The 16942-nt window shown below is 44.9% G+C and overlaps 1 protein-coding gene across 1 annotated transcript in view; it reads left to right on the top strand.

Moving 5' to 3' along the window:
- Positions 1-12276: 12276 nt before the first annotated feature.
- FOXI2 (forkhead box I2) overlaps positions 12277-16942 on the top strand; it is a gene marked incomplete at its 3' end in the record, with an annotated part of 5764 nt that continues 1098 nt past the window's right edge. Inside the window, exons 1-2 of the mRNA XM_083505334.1 lie at positions 12277-12975; positions 16507-16941. Of these exons, the coding sequence (XP_083361460.1) occupies positions 12405-12975; positions 16507-16941 (1006 nt within the window). The 5' untranslated portion in view covers positions 12277-12404. The remainder of the gene's footprint in view (positions 12976-16506; position 16942) is intronic.

The raw sequence follows: 16942 nt of genomic DNA, 5'->3' as shown, positions 1-16942 counted from the left end.
GTATTGATTTTGCTATGAGAGCATTACTTTTTGAATCAGTAGCAGCTAATCTGAAAGAAATGGTAATTTATGTGTAGGGCTTAACATACTTGTTGCTGCAGGAAATTGTACGCTTTTTATGGTTATGTATCAGGAGTGGAGAGAAGTCTCAGGATTTGGATGTGCAATACTTGTTTTGGGAGGTGGAGACAGCTCTTTCTGACCCAGCTGACTAGGGTATGGCTGGTAACAGCCTGGTGTGTTTGCATTACCACTGCTCCTGTCAAGAAACTGTTGAGGAATCTCTAGGAGGAGAAAGTTATTCTACAATTTAAAATGTAACAAGGGCCAAACCACACATGACCAGGCAGGTAACTGCAGTTCCCAATGTCTTTACTTCTGGTGGGTGGGTGGGTGGAAGCAGTCACAGGGGTGACCACTTTGGATCAGGTGTGTGAACATAAAATCATAGAAACAGAGAGTCAGAAGGGATCCCAAGGGTCATCTAGTCCAATCTCCTGCAATGTAGGAATCTCAACTAAAGCATCCAAGACAGAGGGCCACAAAAGTGACAGCTCTTGCTGCAGTTCATCCTTTGTCCCTGCTGTGATTACTTGATGCAAATAATGGACTGCCCCATCTTCCCTGATGTTGTTATTACACTGAGGTCCAGTGCCGAGGGCCTTCTGGCAGTTCCCTCACTGCGAGAAGTGAAGTTACAGGGTGCCAGGCAGAGGGCCTTCTCAGTAGTGACACCTGCCCTGTGGATGGCAAGGAAATAAGCAACTATCTTACTTTTAAAATACATCTGAAGGCAGCCCTGGTTAGGGAAGTTTTTAATGTTTAATGCTGTATTGTATTTTTAACATTTGGTTGGGAGCAGCCTAGAGTGGCTGGGGAAACCCAGCCAGATGGACGGGGTATAAATTATTATTATTATTATTATTATTATTATTATTATTATTATTATTATTATTATTATTATTGATTCAATGGAATTTATCTCCAAGTAGGCCTTACTTAACCTGTGTTCACTTGGAAATATCTGTTCTAAACCTTGCTGCACCACAGAACTTGGTTTCCCCTTTATACCACCAGCACCACACACCTGAATTTCTGGATCTGGATGGGAGTTTGGTGGTGGGTTTGAATATCGGTCAAACACATGCTTAGCTTAGGACAAGGTTTCAAGAGTAATGTTTTGTTCTTGTAGCTAGCCCTGGATTCTTCTGTTGTAGCACAGTTTCACAGGCTTCGAACTGGAACTTTTTGGGGCATGCTTGCTGACATAATTGTTGGGAATAGCGATATCGTTTTCCTCGTCTTTAGCTTAATTGAGCTTCTTGTTTCCTTCTTAAGCAGCCTAGGTGATTAATCATAACAATGTGATACCCCACAGTCTCAGAACTGACAGAAATCCTGTCAGCCAACTGTGGTTGTTAGGAGCATCCGTGTGTTTGAACTTTGCAAAGTGTTGACACCCTTTCCTGGCTCAGACCAAATGTTTGATCAATTAGAGGGGTTGGAAGATAGAGTTACACCGTGATGGAGAGAGCCGCATGCCACAAGACTTCTGTCCCTTTATGCAAGATGTCCTTTATCGCTTGCATTATTCTTCAGCTGCTTGGTTTCGCCAAGAGCTCAGTAAGTTGTCCCACCTGATCCCTCAAGGCAGAGAAGGTGTCAGTTCATTTTTTCTCTCTTTCTTTGCCCTCCAGCAGCATTACCTTGGGAAGCTTTTGCAAAAGCTCTCCACCTCACTAGGGAGATTATTTTTCTTCACATTTCCACTTCTGATGACACTCCAGTGCCTGAGAATTACAGCACCTTCTAGCAGTCTGTCACAGATACTTGGCTGAACACATATTTTGCTTTTACACAAATGATTCCCTTGTTATTTAATCTTGTAAAACAATCCTCAAGACTGCAGATGCTGGACGGCCTTTGATTTAAAGCTCACTCCTGATGAACTACAAGGAGCCATCCCTAGGAAAGGCTTTCCTGGTTACAATTATTGCTCCATAAAATATCTTTAATTACTTACATGTGTTCAAATAATTGGACCATGGTTTATCATTTGTTACCAGCTCCTACTCAAAATTTCTGTAATTAACTTAGGTTAGGGAGGGAAATTGTCTAAGATGGGGGGGATTAGTTAATTGCTTACTTCAGATCCCTGTTCCAATCCCTGCTGCTTATCTGTGGGCAATAGACACATCGATTGACTAAAATATTCATGTTGTTGTTTTTATTTTATTGTACTTCTTTTTTTGTATTATTATTAATAGAAATGTTTTATGAATGTTGGGAAAATGTTGAAATGAAATTACTTGGCTCTTGTTAAAATGTTTAAAGAATTAGGCAAAAAAGGTAATGGTTATGAGAAGTTGGTAAAAAAGATTTAAGTTTTAAGTTCTAAGGTCATTTTTATAAGATAAAATGAGAATAGAGTAAAGTAACGTAATGATAAAATATTATGAGTTATGGAAAGGATTTGCTGCGATAATTATTAATCAAGATACAAGAGATGGGAGGAGGAGGAGGTCATGGAAAGAAGGTAATGGAATTTGGAGAATTTTATAAGGATGGTTTTATTTTTTCTTCTTTTTTTCTCATAACTTTGTTTTTTTTTGTAATTTTGTCTTTTTTGTGTGTATTGTTAAAAAAAATTCTTTTGTTTCAATAAATATCATTTTTAAAAAAAGATTAAACGGAATGGTGATAATGGAAAAGTAAAAATATAAAATAAAATAAAATAAAATATTAAACATGGATTGTTGTTCAAATTCCTCACAGTTTTGAGAAAGAAGTATATTTAAGTGTTGTACTTTTTTTAAAAAAAGAGCCTCAAAAATAATTATTAGAGAAAGAGATTTAAAAAGACAATTAACTGAAGTAAATTAAAGAGCTACCGTTTGAAAGCTAAATTAAATGGGGGCCACTAACCTTTTTGGGTGCAGGGACCCATTTGTAATTTTAAGAGAGTCCTGTGGGTACCACTCCCAGTGGTTTCCTTCTGTCCTCTAATGGGTCGCTCTTCCACTCCCAGGCAGACAGAAAGCTAGAAAGCACTAACATACATTTTGCTTTTCCAAAAGGTCACATCCAAGATAATTAAAATTATCATTATAATTATTTAAATTTCTATGCCGCCCTTCATCTGAACATCCTCTTGAATTTGCATGATTTTGCATGGGGTCCCCCCCTCTCAAAAGTAAAGCTTACAGTGGCAGATTGTACATAAAAATCACAGACCCAGGGCATGGTACACTGCAAAAATAAAAATAAAAATGCTCTTCAACAACAAAAGCACCTCTTTGAACACAGGGCAGATTTGTTCTGTGTTGGTGGGTTTGCAGAGATCCCTTTACAATTTATGAGGATATAAATCTGTGTCTCAGACCCATGTTTCTGAGCCATGGCAAAGCTGGGCACCAGATCCATGGTTTTTATTATTCAGTCATTAGAGACAGATGTAATCTGCAATTTGATTGTGTTTGGACCTGCTGAAAATCTCTGTACAGTAGTTTCAAGAGGATCCATTTCACTTGTGTGTATGCCTTCTGTTGCAATTTGTACTTTATTCTCCCTCTTTATTCTGTCACACACACACCCCCTCTCTCCCAAGCTCTCAATCTCCTGACTCCTATGACACCTGACGTTCTCAACGGCCCAACCCAGCTCAGCTGCTCCCCTTTGCTTCCTTGCTCTCTCATATCATTCTCCTTTCCATCCTACCCTCTTGGTCACTTAGCTTTCTGTTCAGCACTCCTTAAAACCCCTCTGTTGTAGTTTTGGTCTGTGAATGAGACAAATTTGTAACTAATAATAATAATAATAATAATAATAATAATAATACATGTATGCGTACTGCAGCCTAAAGAACAGTCTCCCAACAAGCTAGCCTCAGGTGTGGGGAACATTTGGCCTCCTGAAGTTGTTGAACTCCCATCCATAGGCCTCCAAGTGGGGCTGAGCAGAACAAAACAAAGAAATATGAAAACAGGCTAAGTTCCCCCCAAACAAAATGGGAAGAATAGTACCTGTACAGCTCAGGTTCCACAAATTGTAGAAACCCTTAAACAAAACAAAAATTAAAGATCTTTTTAGGTTAGAAAAGTATGTATATTCTCTGTCTCTTTTTTTAGAAACCTTAAGAGCACTGGAGTACCCTGCAAGAGCTCCTCTTCCTCTGCTTTGAATGACCGAGCCATGCAGTGTCCAAGCTCCTTTTGAAAGGTGCCTTTCCAGGTTGCATAGGGGCTGCTGTTTGAAACACACTAGTCTGAAGCCTTCTGAGTGGGCAAGACTATTTTTCTTTCTTTCTGGGATTCCGGCTACTGTGTTAAATTAATCTTGACTAATGCAAAGTCCACTAGGTGGCAGCCTAATCAAACAATTAGAGTTACAGATAGGTAGCCGTGTTGGTCTGCCATAGTCAAAACAAAAAAATTCCTTCCAGGAATTAAAGACCAACTAAGTTAGTTCTTGGTATGAGCTTTCGTGTGCAAGCACACTTCTTCAGATACACTGAAACAGAAGTATAATGCCAGAAGGATCTGGCAACTTCTGTTTCAGTGTATCTGAAGAAGTGTGCTTGCACACGAAAGCTCATACCAAGAACTAACTTAGTTGGTCTTTAAGGTGCTACTGGAAGGAATTTTTTTGTTCAAACAATTAGAGAAAATATGTCTGGTTTCCTCCCACATGGGTGCCCGGTACTCTTTTAAAACACAAAATTTGATAGATGATAGATAGATAGATAGATAGATAGATAGATAGATAGATAGATAGATAGATGATAGATAGATAGATAGATAGATAGATGATAGATAGATAGATAGATAGATAGATAGATAGATAGATAGATAGATGATAGATAGATAGATGATAGCTATCTATAGATAGATAGATAGATAGATAGATAGATAGATAGATAGATAGATAGATAGATATTCCTGTAAAGTATCCTGGCAAATAAAATGCAAAAAAAACAAACAGCAGCAATCATATTACCTTAACCAAAACAAAACAAAACAGGGGATGGGTGTCTTAGGAACTTAGGAATCAAACTGAAAACGACAGAGTTGGGGATCATTCTACAGACTCAAAATAAAGAAATAATAGCACATTTTGTGCCTAGTGTGGCGCTTTTTGACTCATTATTGGTGTTTTTCAAAGGAGTGACCCATAGTGCTTAGGAAACATATCCAGCCAAACAGATTTAGAAGCAGCAGGTGGGAGACTCTGAGCAGAGGCAGATTTAGGGGGAAATGGCTGGTTTGCCCATACTGGGCATCAAGCCGAACAGGTGCTGCAGGGGGCATCACAACAGTAATGTAGAATGGAAGGCAAGGGGATGTTGGCATTGCACAAGACTTTGCTGAAATTTGAAAGCCCAAACTCTGCCACTGCTCTGATCCCATTGTTAGGCCACAGGAGCAGTGCCTGCTGCTGCCCATGTAGAAGAGTCCTGCTGGACCGGGTCAGTAGCCCATCTGTTCCACCATCTAGTCCTCACAGCGTTCAACCAGGTGCCCTTGGGAAGCCCACAAGTAGGCAGCAGTAGCAGCACTCTCCCCATTTGTGATTCCCAGAAACTGCCATACAGTGACACATTGCCTCAAGCATCAGAAGTGCTCTGTATTTTTAAGCTGTGAACCTCCTTGTGATCTTCAGATGAAGGGCAGTACAGTGGTACCTCTGGTTACGTACTTAATTTGTTCCGGAGGTCCGTTCTTAACCTGAAATTGTTCTTAACCTGAAGCACCACTTTAGCTACTAAAGGGGCCTCCTGCTGCTGCTGCTGCTGCCGCGCCACCGCTACATGATTTCTGTTCTCATCCTGAAGCAAAGTTCTTAACCCGAGGTACTATTTCTGGGTTAGCAGAGTCTGTAAGCTGAAGCGTATTTAACCTGAGGTACCACTGTATATAAACTTAATGAATAAAATAAATAGCTGTCATCTGTGTTAGCCTTTCCTTCTTTTAATGATCTTTCTCTTTTCAGAAATGGGAGTGTAAGCGCTGGGCAAGACAGCAGCCTCTACACGTGCATTTTGAGCATAAAATACCGTAGTCTCATTTAACTCCACAAAAGTTAAGATTTGACTGCTAGTCATGTTACATATTTTTGTGCCAGCAGATGGCACTCTAAAGAAATGCATACACAAAAGTATTCGACAGTATAGCCGGATCCTAATCTTTCTTTACCTGACACATACATAAAGGTGTTTGGTTCATTCAGGGCATCCTTTGACATGCATAAATTGTCTAACAAAGGACAGTGATCAAGAACAATATTCTCAAATGTTGGGCAGAGAATGTGTGGGCAGGGATTTTAACCCACCATTCTGTTTTTTTAAAAGTAAAGACAAATGACTGCACAGCCAGAGTAAACACAGAAAGGAATGTGAAGATTCATTTGACATCTGGTTGGAAATATCCAGTATCAAAGTTGAACAAAGAATATACCTTTCTTTCCACTGTTCTGTGGTGTTCAAAGAAAAGGTTCTCAAGGGGGACTAATACTGCAATCCTATACATGTCAACTCAGAATGAAGGAACATTGAGTTAAGCAGGCTTGTTAGCAGGTTAGTGGGTATAGAATCACACCCTAAAGTCTCTTCTTCACATAAGAAGTTTGTGCATTTTGAGTACTTTTGCACATGTCATTCATGTTCATTGCCATGGGAACATCATCACATGTGATTAGTGCACCTGCCTCATTGCAAAGCATAATTAATAAATGGCTGGTTATTTAGAAAAGAAGGAAGGAAAACCCCATGAGGTGAACTAAAACTTCTGGCACCTGCATCATAAAGCCAACTCCTACATATTTTCCTTATGTGACTGGCATTATTAGACATTTCCAAACTTCATTAGGTGGAGGCCACATCTAGGAACCAGTGGCGTAGCGTGGGTTGTCAGCACCCGGGGCAAGGCAAGTAATTTGCGCCCCCTAACCCGTGGATTTGCGCCCCCTAACCCTAACCCCCAGATGTTGCGCCCAGTACAGCCGCCCCCCCTGCACCCCCCACGCTACGCCACTGCTAAGGGGACAAGGAACACGCGTGGGGTGGGTGGAGAAGGATGTGGCTAATAATGCAGGAGGGGGGTCTAAGGGGAAAAGGAGCTCGCATGGGGTGGGTGGAGAAGGAGCTTTTCGGAGAGCTGAGCGGGGAGGGGGGAGGGAAAGAGCACTGTTGCTTTAAAGGAGCCAACCGGACAGCAGCCACTTACAGCAGTGTAAGCAGCTCCTTTCCACTCCCGCTTTGCTCCTTCTCTCCCTCTTTGCTGCTTTACACAGCTAATGGTGAATCCCCTGCAACCCAAGTCCTGCTCAGCGGATCAGCTGAGACGCTGGGAGAATTGTAATTTCCCCCTCTCCCTCATCCCGTGCCCTCCTGTCCCCAGCAGCCTTTTTAAAAACTTTTTTACTGGTTTTCACTGCGCTCGTGGCTCAGAGCCCTCCTGTGCCCTGCCGTCCCTCTGCAGCCTCATTGCTCCGTTTAGAGAGCGCACGGACCTTTGCTAGCTGAGGCTGCAGCAGCTGTTGCTGGCTACGCAGCGCTTTTTCCGGCTCGCTATGGCTCCCGTCTGTCCCTCCTCGTGTGTAAGCGGCTGCTGCCCACTTTGCTGGCATGGCTCTCCTTCCCTCCCTCCTCCTCAGCTCCACCCCCTCCTCCTGGCTGTAAAGCAAGCATGAGTGCATTCGCTCTGTAACACGCACAGGCATTTTCCCTTCCTTTCTAGGAGCAAAAAAGTGTGTGTTTTGGAGCGAAAATTACGGTAATTCCCAGCAAGCAATTAGCAGGCTCGCTCCACCTCCTCCTCCTCCCGGCTTTGCTGCTGCTGCTGCTGCTGCTGCTGCTGCGCGGCTCTTTTCCTCCACCGGCGCGCTGCGCCTTGGAGAGGTTCCCGCTTCCTCGAGCGGGGCTGGCCAAACGCGCCCCCCAAAATGTTGCGCCCGGTGCGGCCGGCACCCCTGGCACCCCCCACACTACGCCACTGCTAGGAACAGAGACATCTCAAAGACGGAGATCTTCCATCTCCTCAGCAGTCCCTCACCTTGTGGCCTTTTGGTAAAGAGGAGGTGCTGCTGGTCTCCCCCTACTCCTAGGGAGGAAATGGCAGGGGCTGCCTCTGGGGTCTCCTGAGGTCTGCACCTGCCCGGCAAGATTCAGGGAGTGTCACCTCACCATTGCAATGGCCTTTGATTCCCACTTCAACTGTCTGCTAATGCTGATTTGATTTCACCATCACCCTCCCCATTCCTGATGTAGATTTTCATTCACTTCTATCACTAGGGCACACCCAAATGAGTGATTTGAATTACAGGGACAGGCACAGTGGACACAAAGCCTTCTCTTTTATGAAAAGCAGGGTATTAGCTCATATGATTATGTTCCCTGCCCTTTGATGCACCCTGTAAATCCACATACATGCCAGTGAAAAATTTAATGATTTAGCTGTAGTCCTTCTATGGAGGAAAGCCCTTAGATAAGGTTGCCCACATACCTGCAAATGCATAGCAGGGAATGAAGCTCTGGATGTTTTGCCTCCTCCACCCTCTACTTACTACTACTACTTCTTCTTCTTCTTCTTCTTCTTCTTCTTCTTCTTCTTCTTCTTCTTCTTCTTCTTCTTTTTATTATTATTATTATTATTATTATTCCAGGACTTGGGGGCATGCTGCTCAGACCTGGCTACCTATCAGCTTAACTTACTTGTAGACTAAATTTGTATTCAAAGATTAAAAATGCAAATTTGTGTTGTAGGACTGTGCCCTGCATCTTTTAAATTCCTAGCAATTCCCCTGTGTACATGAAAATAAGTCCTACTAGGCTTACTCAAAGTTAATCAAGCATAGCATTAAAACTTTAATTCCAGGAAATTTTAATGCCTTCATTCCCTCCCCCCCCCTCTCCACACACACAGAGGACGTGTATAAGACTGAAGATTTATTTTTTACTGTAATTTTGAAAAACTACAATGAGGAAGAAAAACAGAAGCCTCTTTTGCAGGAGAAGCAGCCTTCTGAGAAATTGGTGAATGGAGTCCATACTTCAGCACCAGTTCATACTTCTGGTGACCTCCCTACAGTGACAATTCTGCACAGATTGTGCAGAAGATTGTGCACAGATCGTGTCGTGCAAGGAGGGCAGAGGAATTAAGCTCAGTTTGCATTTAAAGGCTAACCTACCTAACATACACTTTCTAAAACAAGATGTGATCAGAAACACAGGCACCCTTCAAAATTTGCACTTTTCCAAATTTTGCAATGCAGTTCTCAAGCCAAGCAACGCATACAAAAATGCATATACTAGAGCAATGTATATATTAGGAGAAATTTGCACGAAAATGCTGCTAAATATTCATCACTTTAAAAAAAACTGATGTGGAAATGTGGAAAACTGGATTTAAGACTGAAAATGTAAGAAACCAAAATTGAGGGCAATAATGGCAGAGGGCAAAGCTGATAGAGGGATAGGAAGAAGGGTTGATTTTTAAAGCACTCTGATCGTTGTAGCTCTTTTGGGAGAATAAGGGCCTCTTAACAACTCTTACCACCCTTAACAAACTGCAGCTTCCACAATTCTTTGGGGAAAGCCATGCCTGTTTAAGGTAGTATCATTGTGCTTTAAATGTATGGTGTGATTGTGGCTTATGTTAGCAATTGTTTCCTTTTGGAGAAGTGTTAAAAGAGACTTCTGGGTTTTGGTTTTGCTTTTGCTTGGGAGGAAAAATATAGTAGAACCCTGCTTGTCTGCAGAAGCAAATCTTCTTCCTCCAAGTAGAAAAAAGAATGGGATTGTGAACCATAATAAGAGTCCTGATGGATCAGACCAAAGGCTCATCCAGCTCACAATCTTATCCTCACAGTGAACAAGCAGATGCCTATGAAAAGCATCACCAACTATTGGGTTGCAAAAGTGACCATGGAGTAAAGTGCAGCTTGGTAAATGGTGTGCTTGGCACACTTTCCCAATGAAATGCTCCCACTGGGGAAAGAAAGGCAGCTGGACTAGGAGAGGGAGAACAGTGGGAAAGGAAGGTGGGCTGACAATGGAAAGAAGGCAAAAAGAGTGGCTGATTGGGGAAATGGCTACTAATGGGCACAAAGGGCTTTGGCACTCATAGTTGTAAAGGAGACAAGAAATTCCATTTGGGAGGCTATTCCCAGGGACAGGCTTGATGTGGAACATGCAACACAGGAACAAGTCAGTCCATTGGTCCATCCAGATAAGCACTGTGTACATCAGGGGTGTGGAAACTGACCCACAGGCCACACCTGACTCCCCAAACCACACCTTCCTGCTGCACACCCGGCCTCATATGTTACATCAGGTGCGTGGCAGGTAGCAGTGACACAGCTACAAAAAGCAGAATTGAGTTCCATCTTGTTTGGTTTGGGAAACCTGGCCAGTGTGCTTGAAGCCTGCAAAAAGTAGGGTATATACACAGAGAGAGTGAAAGACAAACACATCTGCTAATGCATGGTGAATTCAATTTTGTATGGACTTTGTTTCCCCCACTCCAGTGCAGTGCTATTTTTCTAGGAAAAGAGTTGCTGGAACTCACCATGAACGTCTCCCCTGTTCTCTTAGAATGGCAGTGGTGCCCACCTGAGAGGTACCAGAACTGAGGTCCTGTGAGTTCCAACTGAAAAGAAAGCTCTGCTCCAGTGTGTCAACTTAACACAAAAATATAGAGTACAGTGGTATCTCTGGTTGCGAACGGGATCCATTCCGGAGGCCCGTTCGCAACATGAGCAGAACACAACCTGCGTCTGTGCATATGCATGTGTGCAGGTCGTGATTTGCTGCTTCTGCGCATGCGTGTGACGTCATTTTGCACGTCAGCGCATGCGCGGACGGCGAAACCCAGAAGTAACCCTTTCCGGTACATCCAGGTCACCGCGGGACGCAACCTGAAAATGCTCAACCTGAAGCAAATGTAAACATGAGGTATGACTGTGTAGCATAATAACAAACAAAAACAATTAACCCCCCCCCCCCCAGATAGCCTGAAGCTGATGGAAGCTCTATGCCACTGAGACCACCCTGGGCTGGGCCTCAAGCAACAGCCATGGATCCAGGAGTTCCACCAGTTTGTGTACCTGCTCCTTCAGAGGGAGGGTAACCCCATCAAGAGCAGGCAACCTCCCATCCATCTGGTCAAGGGAACCACCCACAAATAGTGCTTCTGTCTTATCTGGATTGAGCTTCAGTTTGTTGGCTCTCATCCAGTCCATTACCGAGGCAAGACACTGATCCAGCACTTCCACTGCCTCACCTGCAGATGTAAAGGAGCTGTGTGTCATCAACACTTTGCTGACAAAGCACTCCAAACCTCCACTCAGAGGTTTCATGTAGATGTTAAACAGCATAGGGGATAAAACTGATCCCAGAGTAACCCTGTTTTGAAGGCTCCACGGGACCAAAAAAAAATACTCCCCAAGCATCATGCTCTGGAAAAACAGAGAAATTCTACCAATGAATATTATCCAGACTAGTTAAATGGAGCCTCCATATACAGTGAGAGTATACCATTGAATGAGGGACGTGGGTGGTGCTGTGGGTTAAACTACTGAGCCTAGGACTTGCTGATCAGAAGGTCGGTGGTCTGAATCCCCGCGACAGGGTGAGCTCCCATTGCTTGGTCCCTGCTCCTGCCAACCTAGTAGTTTGAAAGCATGTCAAAGTGCAAGTAGATAAATAGGTACCGCTCTGGCGGGAAGGTAAACAGTATTTCCGTGCGCTGCTCTGGTTCGCCAGAAAGCAGCTTAGTCATGCTGGCCACATGACCCAGAAGATGTACACCTGCTCCCTCGGCCAGTAAAGTGAGATGAGCGGCGCAACCCCAGAGTCGTCCGCGACTGGACCTAATGGTCAGGGGTCCCTTTACCTTTATACCATTGAATAACAGGATGCTGGGACAAACACAGCAGGGAAATGCCACCACCTTCCTGGGCAAACTTGAGGATTGGGATTGCATTGTCGCAGCCAGCCTCTAGCAGAGAGATCTGTCAACTCCCTTCTAATGTGGACCGATGTTGCCGTTCCTTGGATTCTCGGAAGGAAGGAGGGGGAGGCTGAGCTGAAGGGGCGGACGGGATGTTAGGAGGACAATCGATGCCAGGGAGGAGGAGTGGGGGGGGGAAGGGGCTGCAGTTTGGGGACGGGCAGTGTGGAGCGTGGCGCCGCTCGGCTGGAGGAGGGGGAGGGAGGGAGGGGGAGGTCGAGGGCCGGTGGGGGGCGGCGGGCAGTAGTAGATCTGCGCCTTGGACGGGCAGGGTGGACTGGTAGAGAGTGGGCGGCGCTGCCCCGCTCCCTTGGCCGTCCCCTGGCTCTGGGGCCATGGCTCCTGCGCCTCCGCTGGCGGGAGCGTCTCGGGCGAGCCGTCGGTGCGAGGCTGCCTAGGATGAACGCTCTGGAGGGGCAGCAGCCCCCCAGCGCCCACGACCTGCTGGACGTGGCCGCCGTCTACTGCGACAACCTGAGCCTCTTCCCGCCCCCTCAGAGACCCCCGGGGGCCCACCCCGCCGGCTACAGCCTGGGGGAAGCGGGAGGCGGCAGCCCGTACCTGTGGCTCAACGGCTCGGCCGTGCCGTCCAGCCCTTACCTGGCCGCCGGGCCCAATGGAGCCGCCGCCGCCGCCGCCGCCTCCTTCCTGCCCTCGGCCTACGGCGCAGCCGGCGCCCGGCAGCTGCTGAGCGCGCCGTCGGCGGGGCCCGAGCTCGGCTGGCTGTCTCTGGCCGGCCAGCAGGACTTCTTCAAGCTGGTGCGCCCGCCCTACTCCTACTCGGCGCTCATCGCCATGGCCATCCAGAGCGCGCCCGACAAGAAGCTCACCTTGAGCCAGATCTACCAGTACGTGGCCGGCAACTTCCCCTTCTACAAGAGGAGCAAAGCCGGCTGGCAGAACTCCATCCGACACAACCTCTCGCTCAACGACTGCTTCAAGAAGGTGCCCAGGAACGAGGACGACCCAGGTAAGGGCTGCCATCCCTCGCGGGACCCACCCGATTATTCCACAGAGAACCGTGGCTATTTGGTTCCTTGTTTCCTTGATACTCCGCCTTTTCCTCCAAGGAGCTCAAGGCGGCGTACATGGTTCTCGTTTAATCCCCACAACAACCCTGCGAGTCCTAGTCTGACCACACTGGCTTTCATCTTCAGGATTGCTGGCCGCGGGTTAGTCGCGTGTGAGTCACAGGCGGGAGGTGCGTGGTTCCAGCGCAGGGAAACGTGGGTTGTCTTCCCAGCCTTTCGGAGCAAGTTTCTAAGAAATTGGGAGGAGGGGTTCCTACATTTTTGTTTTAGTGTGGAATCAGAGGGTGACAGTTATTCTAGAAGTGGCGGCGTGAAATGTTAGGAGGCACGTTCAAGACGAATTAATGTGGATGAGATCGCCCCAGTGGCGTAGCGTGGGGGGTGCAGGGGGAGCCAGCCGCACCGGGGGCAACATCTGGGGGTTAGGGTTAGGTGGCGCAAATCCACGGGTTAGGGGGCGCAAATTACTTGCCTTGCCCCGGGTGCTGACAACCCACGCTACGCCACTGGATCGCCCATAATGACAAATTTCACAGCACAAGCCACAGCAAGTGTACTTAAAAGAAACGTCCGCCGAGTTCAATGGAAATTGCTCCTAAGCCAACTCGCTGCAGGTACGGCTACGCAAATTGGCTCAGGAGTTACTATCAAGTCCATTGGAGTTGAGCATAGCATAGCATAGCATAGCATAGCAGCCTCCCGCACTCTGTACTGTTGTCAGTCAGATCGGTTAAAGAACCTGTCCTTCCTCAAATTTTCATGCGAAGGTTTTGTTTTTTGTTTGTTTGTTTGTTTTTTGAGCGCTTTAAAATACATGTTTAAAATATCCTGCCCTATTCACAAACAGGGCAGTTTAAAAGGTTCCCCCTGCCTTTTACACGTGCAGAGCAGGACTGATTAGACATTACAGGGTTAAGGACAGGGTTAAGACCACGGAGTATAATATATTTAAAGATGTTTAAACCGTCCTTCATCAGCTATCAGTTTGCATTAGTCAATGCTGAAAAGTGTCTCCTGGTGGCTCTTTACTCATATTCATTGTTTGAATCTAAAACCACCTGTTCACCCTAGCTTATCACAAATCAATCTTCTTCCTCTTCTTTTAGATAGTATGCCTGTGAACAGGACCTATTTTTTTATTTGGTTGTTTTTAACATCTAACAATTTCAGTTACTTTATAAGCACTACTACTAATAATAATCTTTACATTTCTTGATAAGTTTTCATTGAAGGGGGGCAGGGTTGTGTACACCCCCCCCCCCGAAACATTTATTGGTTTGGACATCTCCTTTAGGGGATGCATGGAGACAACCCAAGGGAGAGGAGCCTATGGTTCCATCCGTGCATTGCTCTAAAACATGCTGTTGCATGGATGAATGTAGCAGTGGGAAAGATCCAGCTCCCATTGAAGCCAACGGACACTTTCTTGCTAAGCATAGTGGAGCAGGACTGCACCCAACTTGTTTGCAGCCACCTTGACATCCAAACGTCATTCCACCCAGTTTCTCCAAATCCACTCCCACTCTGATTTGCCCCATTGCTGAGATGAAAGTAGTGGCTTAGTTATCATGTTCCCTTGATTTGACTAATGGAAATCAAAGGCTACTGCTTTCAAACCGGGTGTTTTACCCAGTGTTTTAGTGATCAGCAGACTAAAAGCAGCTGCTCTTCACATGAGTCTGAGAGCACCTATAAGGCTCTCTGTCTTTATTTGTGTGCATGGGGTGTGTATGTTATTTGTTTGGTAAAGGAAGTGGGAAGGGAACATCTTTGAAGGCAAGTGTACACTTTTAGCCAATGAAACTTTTGCATCTCTCCAGACATGGAAAAAGTCCTAAGCATTTTTTACAGTGAAATATTATGCCTGTTTACACGAAGTAAGCCCCTATGGCTGTTTACACAAAGTAAGCCTCACTAAAGTGGGTCTTATTTCCAGATAAGTGTGCAGAGGGTTGAAACTACAGGTAGATCTTCTAAGGGTAGGTTAACATCAAACTGTACTGCTGGTGTAAAGTGTGCAGTCACAGAATCATGTATGGTGGTTGTCACGTAGTAGCTAAAGCTGCAGTCCTATGCACACTTGCCTGGGGGTAGGAGGGGAGTCCCATTAAACATAACAGAAGTAAACATGCATAGCATTGCACTTAAAGAAACTGATCTGTGAATCAAGACATCCTCAGCTCAAATCTTGCCTCTGCCATGAACTCACTAGGCATCCTTTGACAAGCCACTCTTAGTTTCAGTTTAAAAGTGCTATACAGGACAATATTGCTTGCCCTACATGACTATTTTAAAGATTGCAACTAGATAATGCCTATGATGCATTCTGAACCTTTGAAACCACTGTACAAAGGATTGTTATCATTATTATTATTATTATTATCATTATCATTATCATTATCATACAAAGAAAAGACTGCTAGCATGAACACATCAGATGTGCTTTGTCCCATTAGCAATATTGCTTTGAAATGATTATCTAATAGATCATTATCCATATGACATATGCCTCAATACGTATGGTGTCTGAAGGTGCTTATTGAGGATGACATGGTCTGGTATCGCCATATTAAGTGTGTGACCTGAAATGTCCCAATTAAGATCAAGGCACCTAGAAAATATCAATGGCTTGTTTTAGCAGAATCATCTTACAGCACAATCCTCTGCATACCTACTTAGAAGGAACTTGGTAGTTCAGCAGAACTTGTTCCCTGGGAACTGTGATCATGACTGCAGTCTTAGATACTTTTGCCAGCATTTAGGAAAGTTTTAATTCACTTTGAACCATTATAATAGGGAAGAATAATCAAACTAATCCAGTTAAACATTGGAATATAAGATGGGCATTGTATTATTTAATAAAGTCTATAAGGAACAGCCATCTCCACAGGGGACAATATTTATTTATTTATTCTAATTTATAATGTATTCTTTATTATTCTTATTCTTTATTATTATCATTGGAAATAAAGTCCCACAGATTGCAGTATGAATTACTTCCATATTTGTGTACGGTGCCAGACTATTATTTCCAAACCACACATTCCAGGTTAATATCACTGAGGCCCACCATTTTTGCTTTCTCTAAAGTAAGTCTGTTGACTCAACTGACCTGTGTTGAAAGATAAATGGAAATTTAGGAAGAACAGCTTTACAAGCATCACACTTACCATATTGGGTTATAGTCAACTAAGACATACTCAGAGTAGAACCAGTGAACTCAATAGACCTAAGTCAAGTATGACTTGGTTAGATGTCACCCATTACAAGGTGAGGAGAGGGGAGCTTTTGTCAGCATATTTAAAATACTGGAGAGTCATGCGGGAACATGAATTTGCATTCACCTGATGACGGCTGCTTGCTTTACTGCTTCTGTTTTGACCCATTGGCCTGGGCTGTCCAGAAATGTCTCACTTTCAAAATGTTCTCTGCCTGCCTGTTCAATTCACATGTGTTTGGTTGGTTCATAGGTAAAGGCAATTATTGGACCCTGGATCCTAACTGTGAGAAGATGTTTGATAATGGCAACTTCAGGCGGAAGAGGAAAAGGCGATCTGACCTAGCAAATGGGCCTGGAGTCCCTAACAAAGTGGAAGACAAGAGCAGGAGCTGTCTTGCCCAACAAGCCCCAGACTTGGGCTCTGCTGAACTGCCCTGCTCTCCAAGTCCTATGAACCACTGCAAATCCTCCAGCCTGAATTCCAGCCGTTGTTTGTCTACGTTCGTCTCCACCATGAATGCTGTGGCCCATGGCAGAAACGGCTTCCCCAGGCAGCTTTCCGGGGTGTTGGGGGGTGAACTCACATCTGACAGGCAGAATGGGCCTGGGTTGAGCTCTTGCTCCGCCTCCAACAGCAACCCAGTTTCAGGATTCGAACTCAGTCCTCAGTCCCACTCCAAGATGAA

Source organism: Podarcis liolepis (assembly GCF_965112155.1).
Source record: "Podarcis liolepis genome assembly, chromosome: 5".
Lineage (NCBI taxonomy): Eukaryota > Metazoa > Chordata > Lepidosauria > Squamata > Lacertidae > Podarcis > Podarcis liolepis.
The sequence above is the reverse complement of the archived record's forward strand: the minus strand, read 5'-3'. Positions and strand labels throughout refer to the sequence as shown.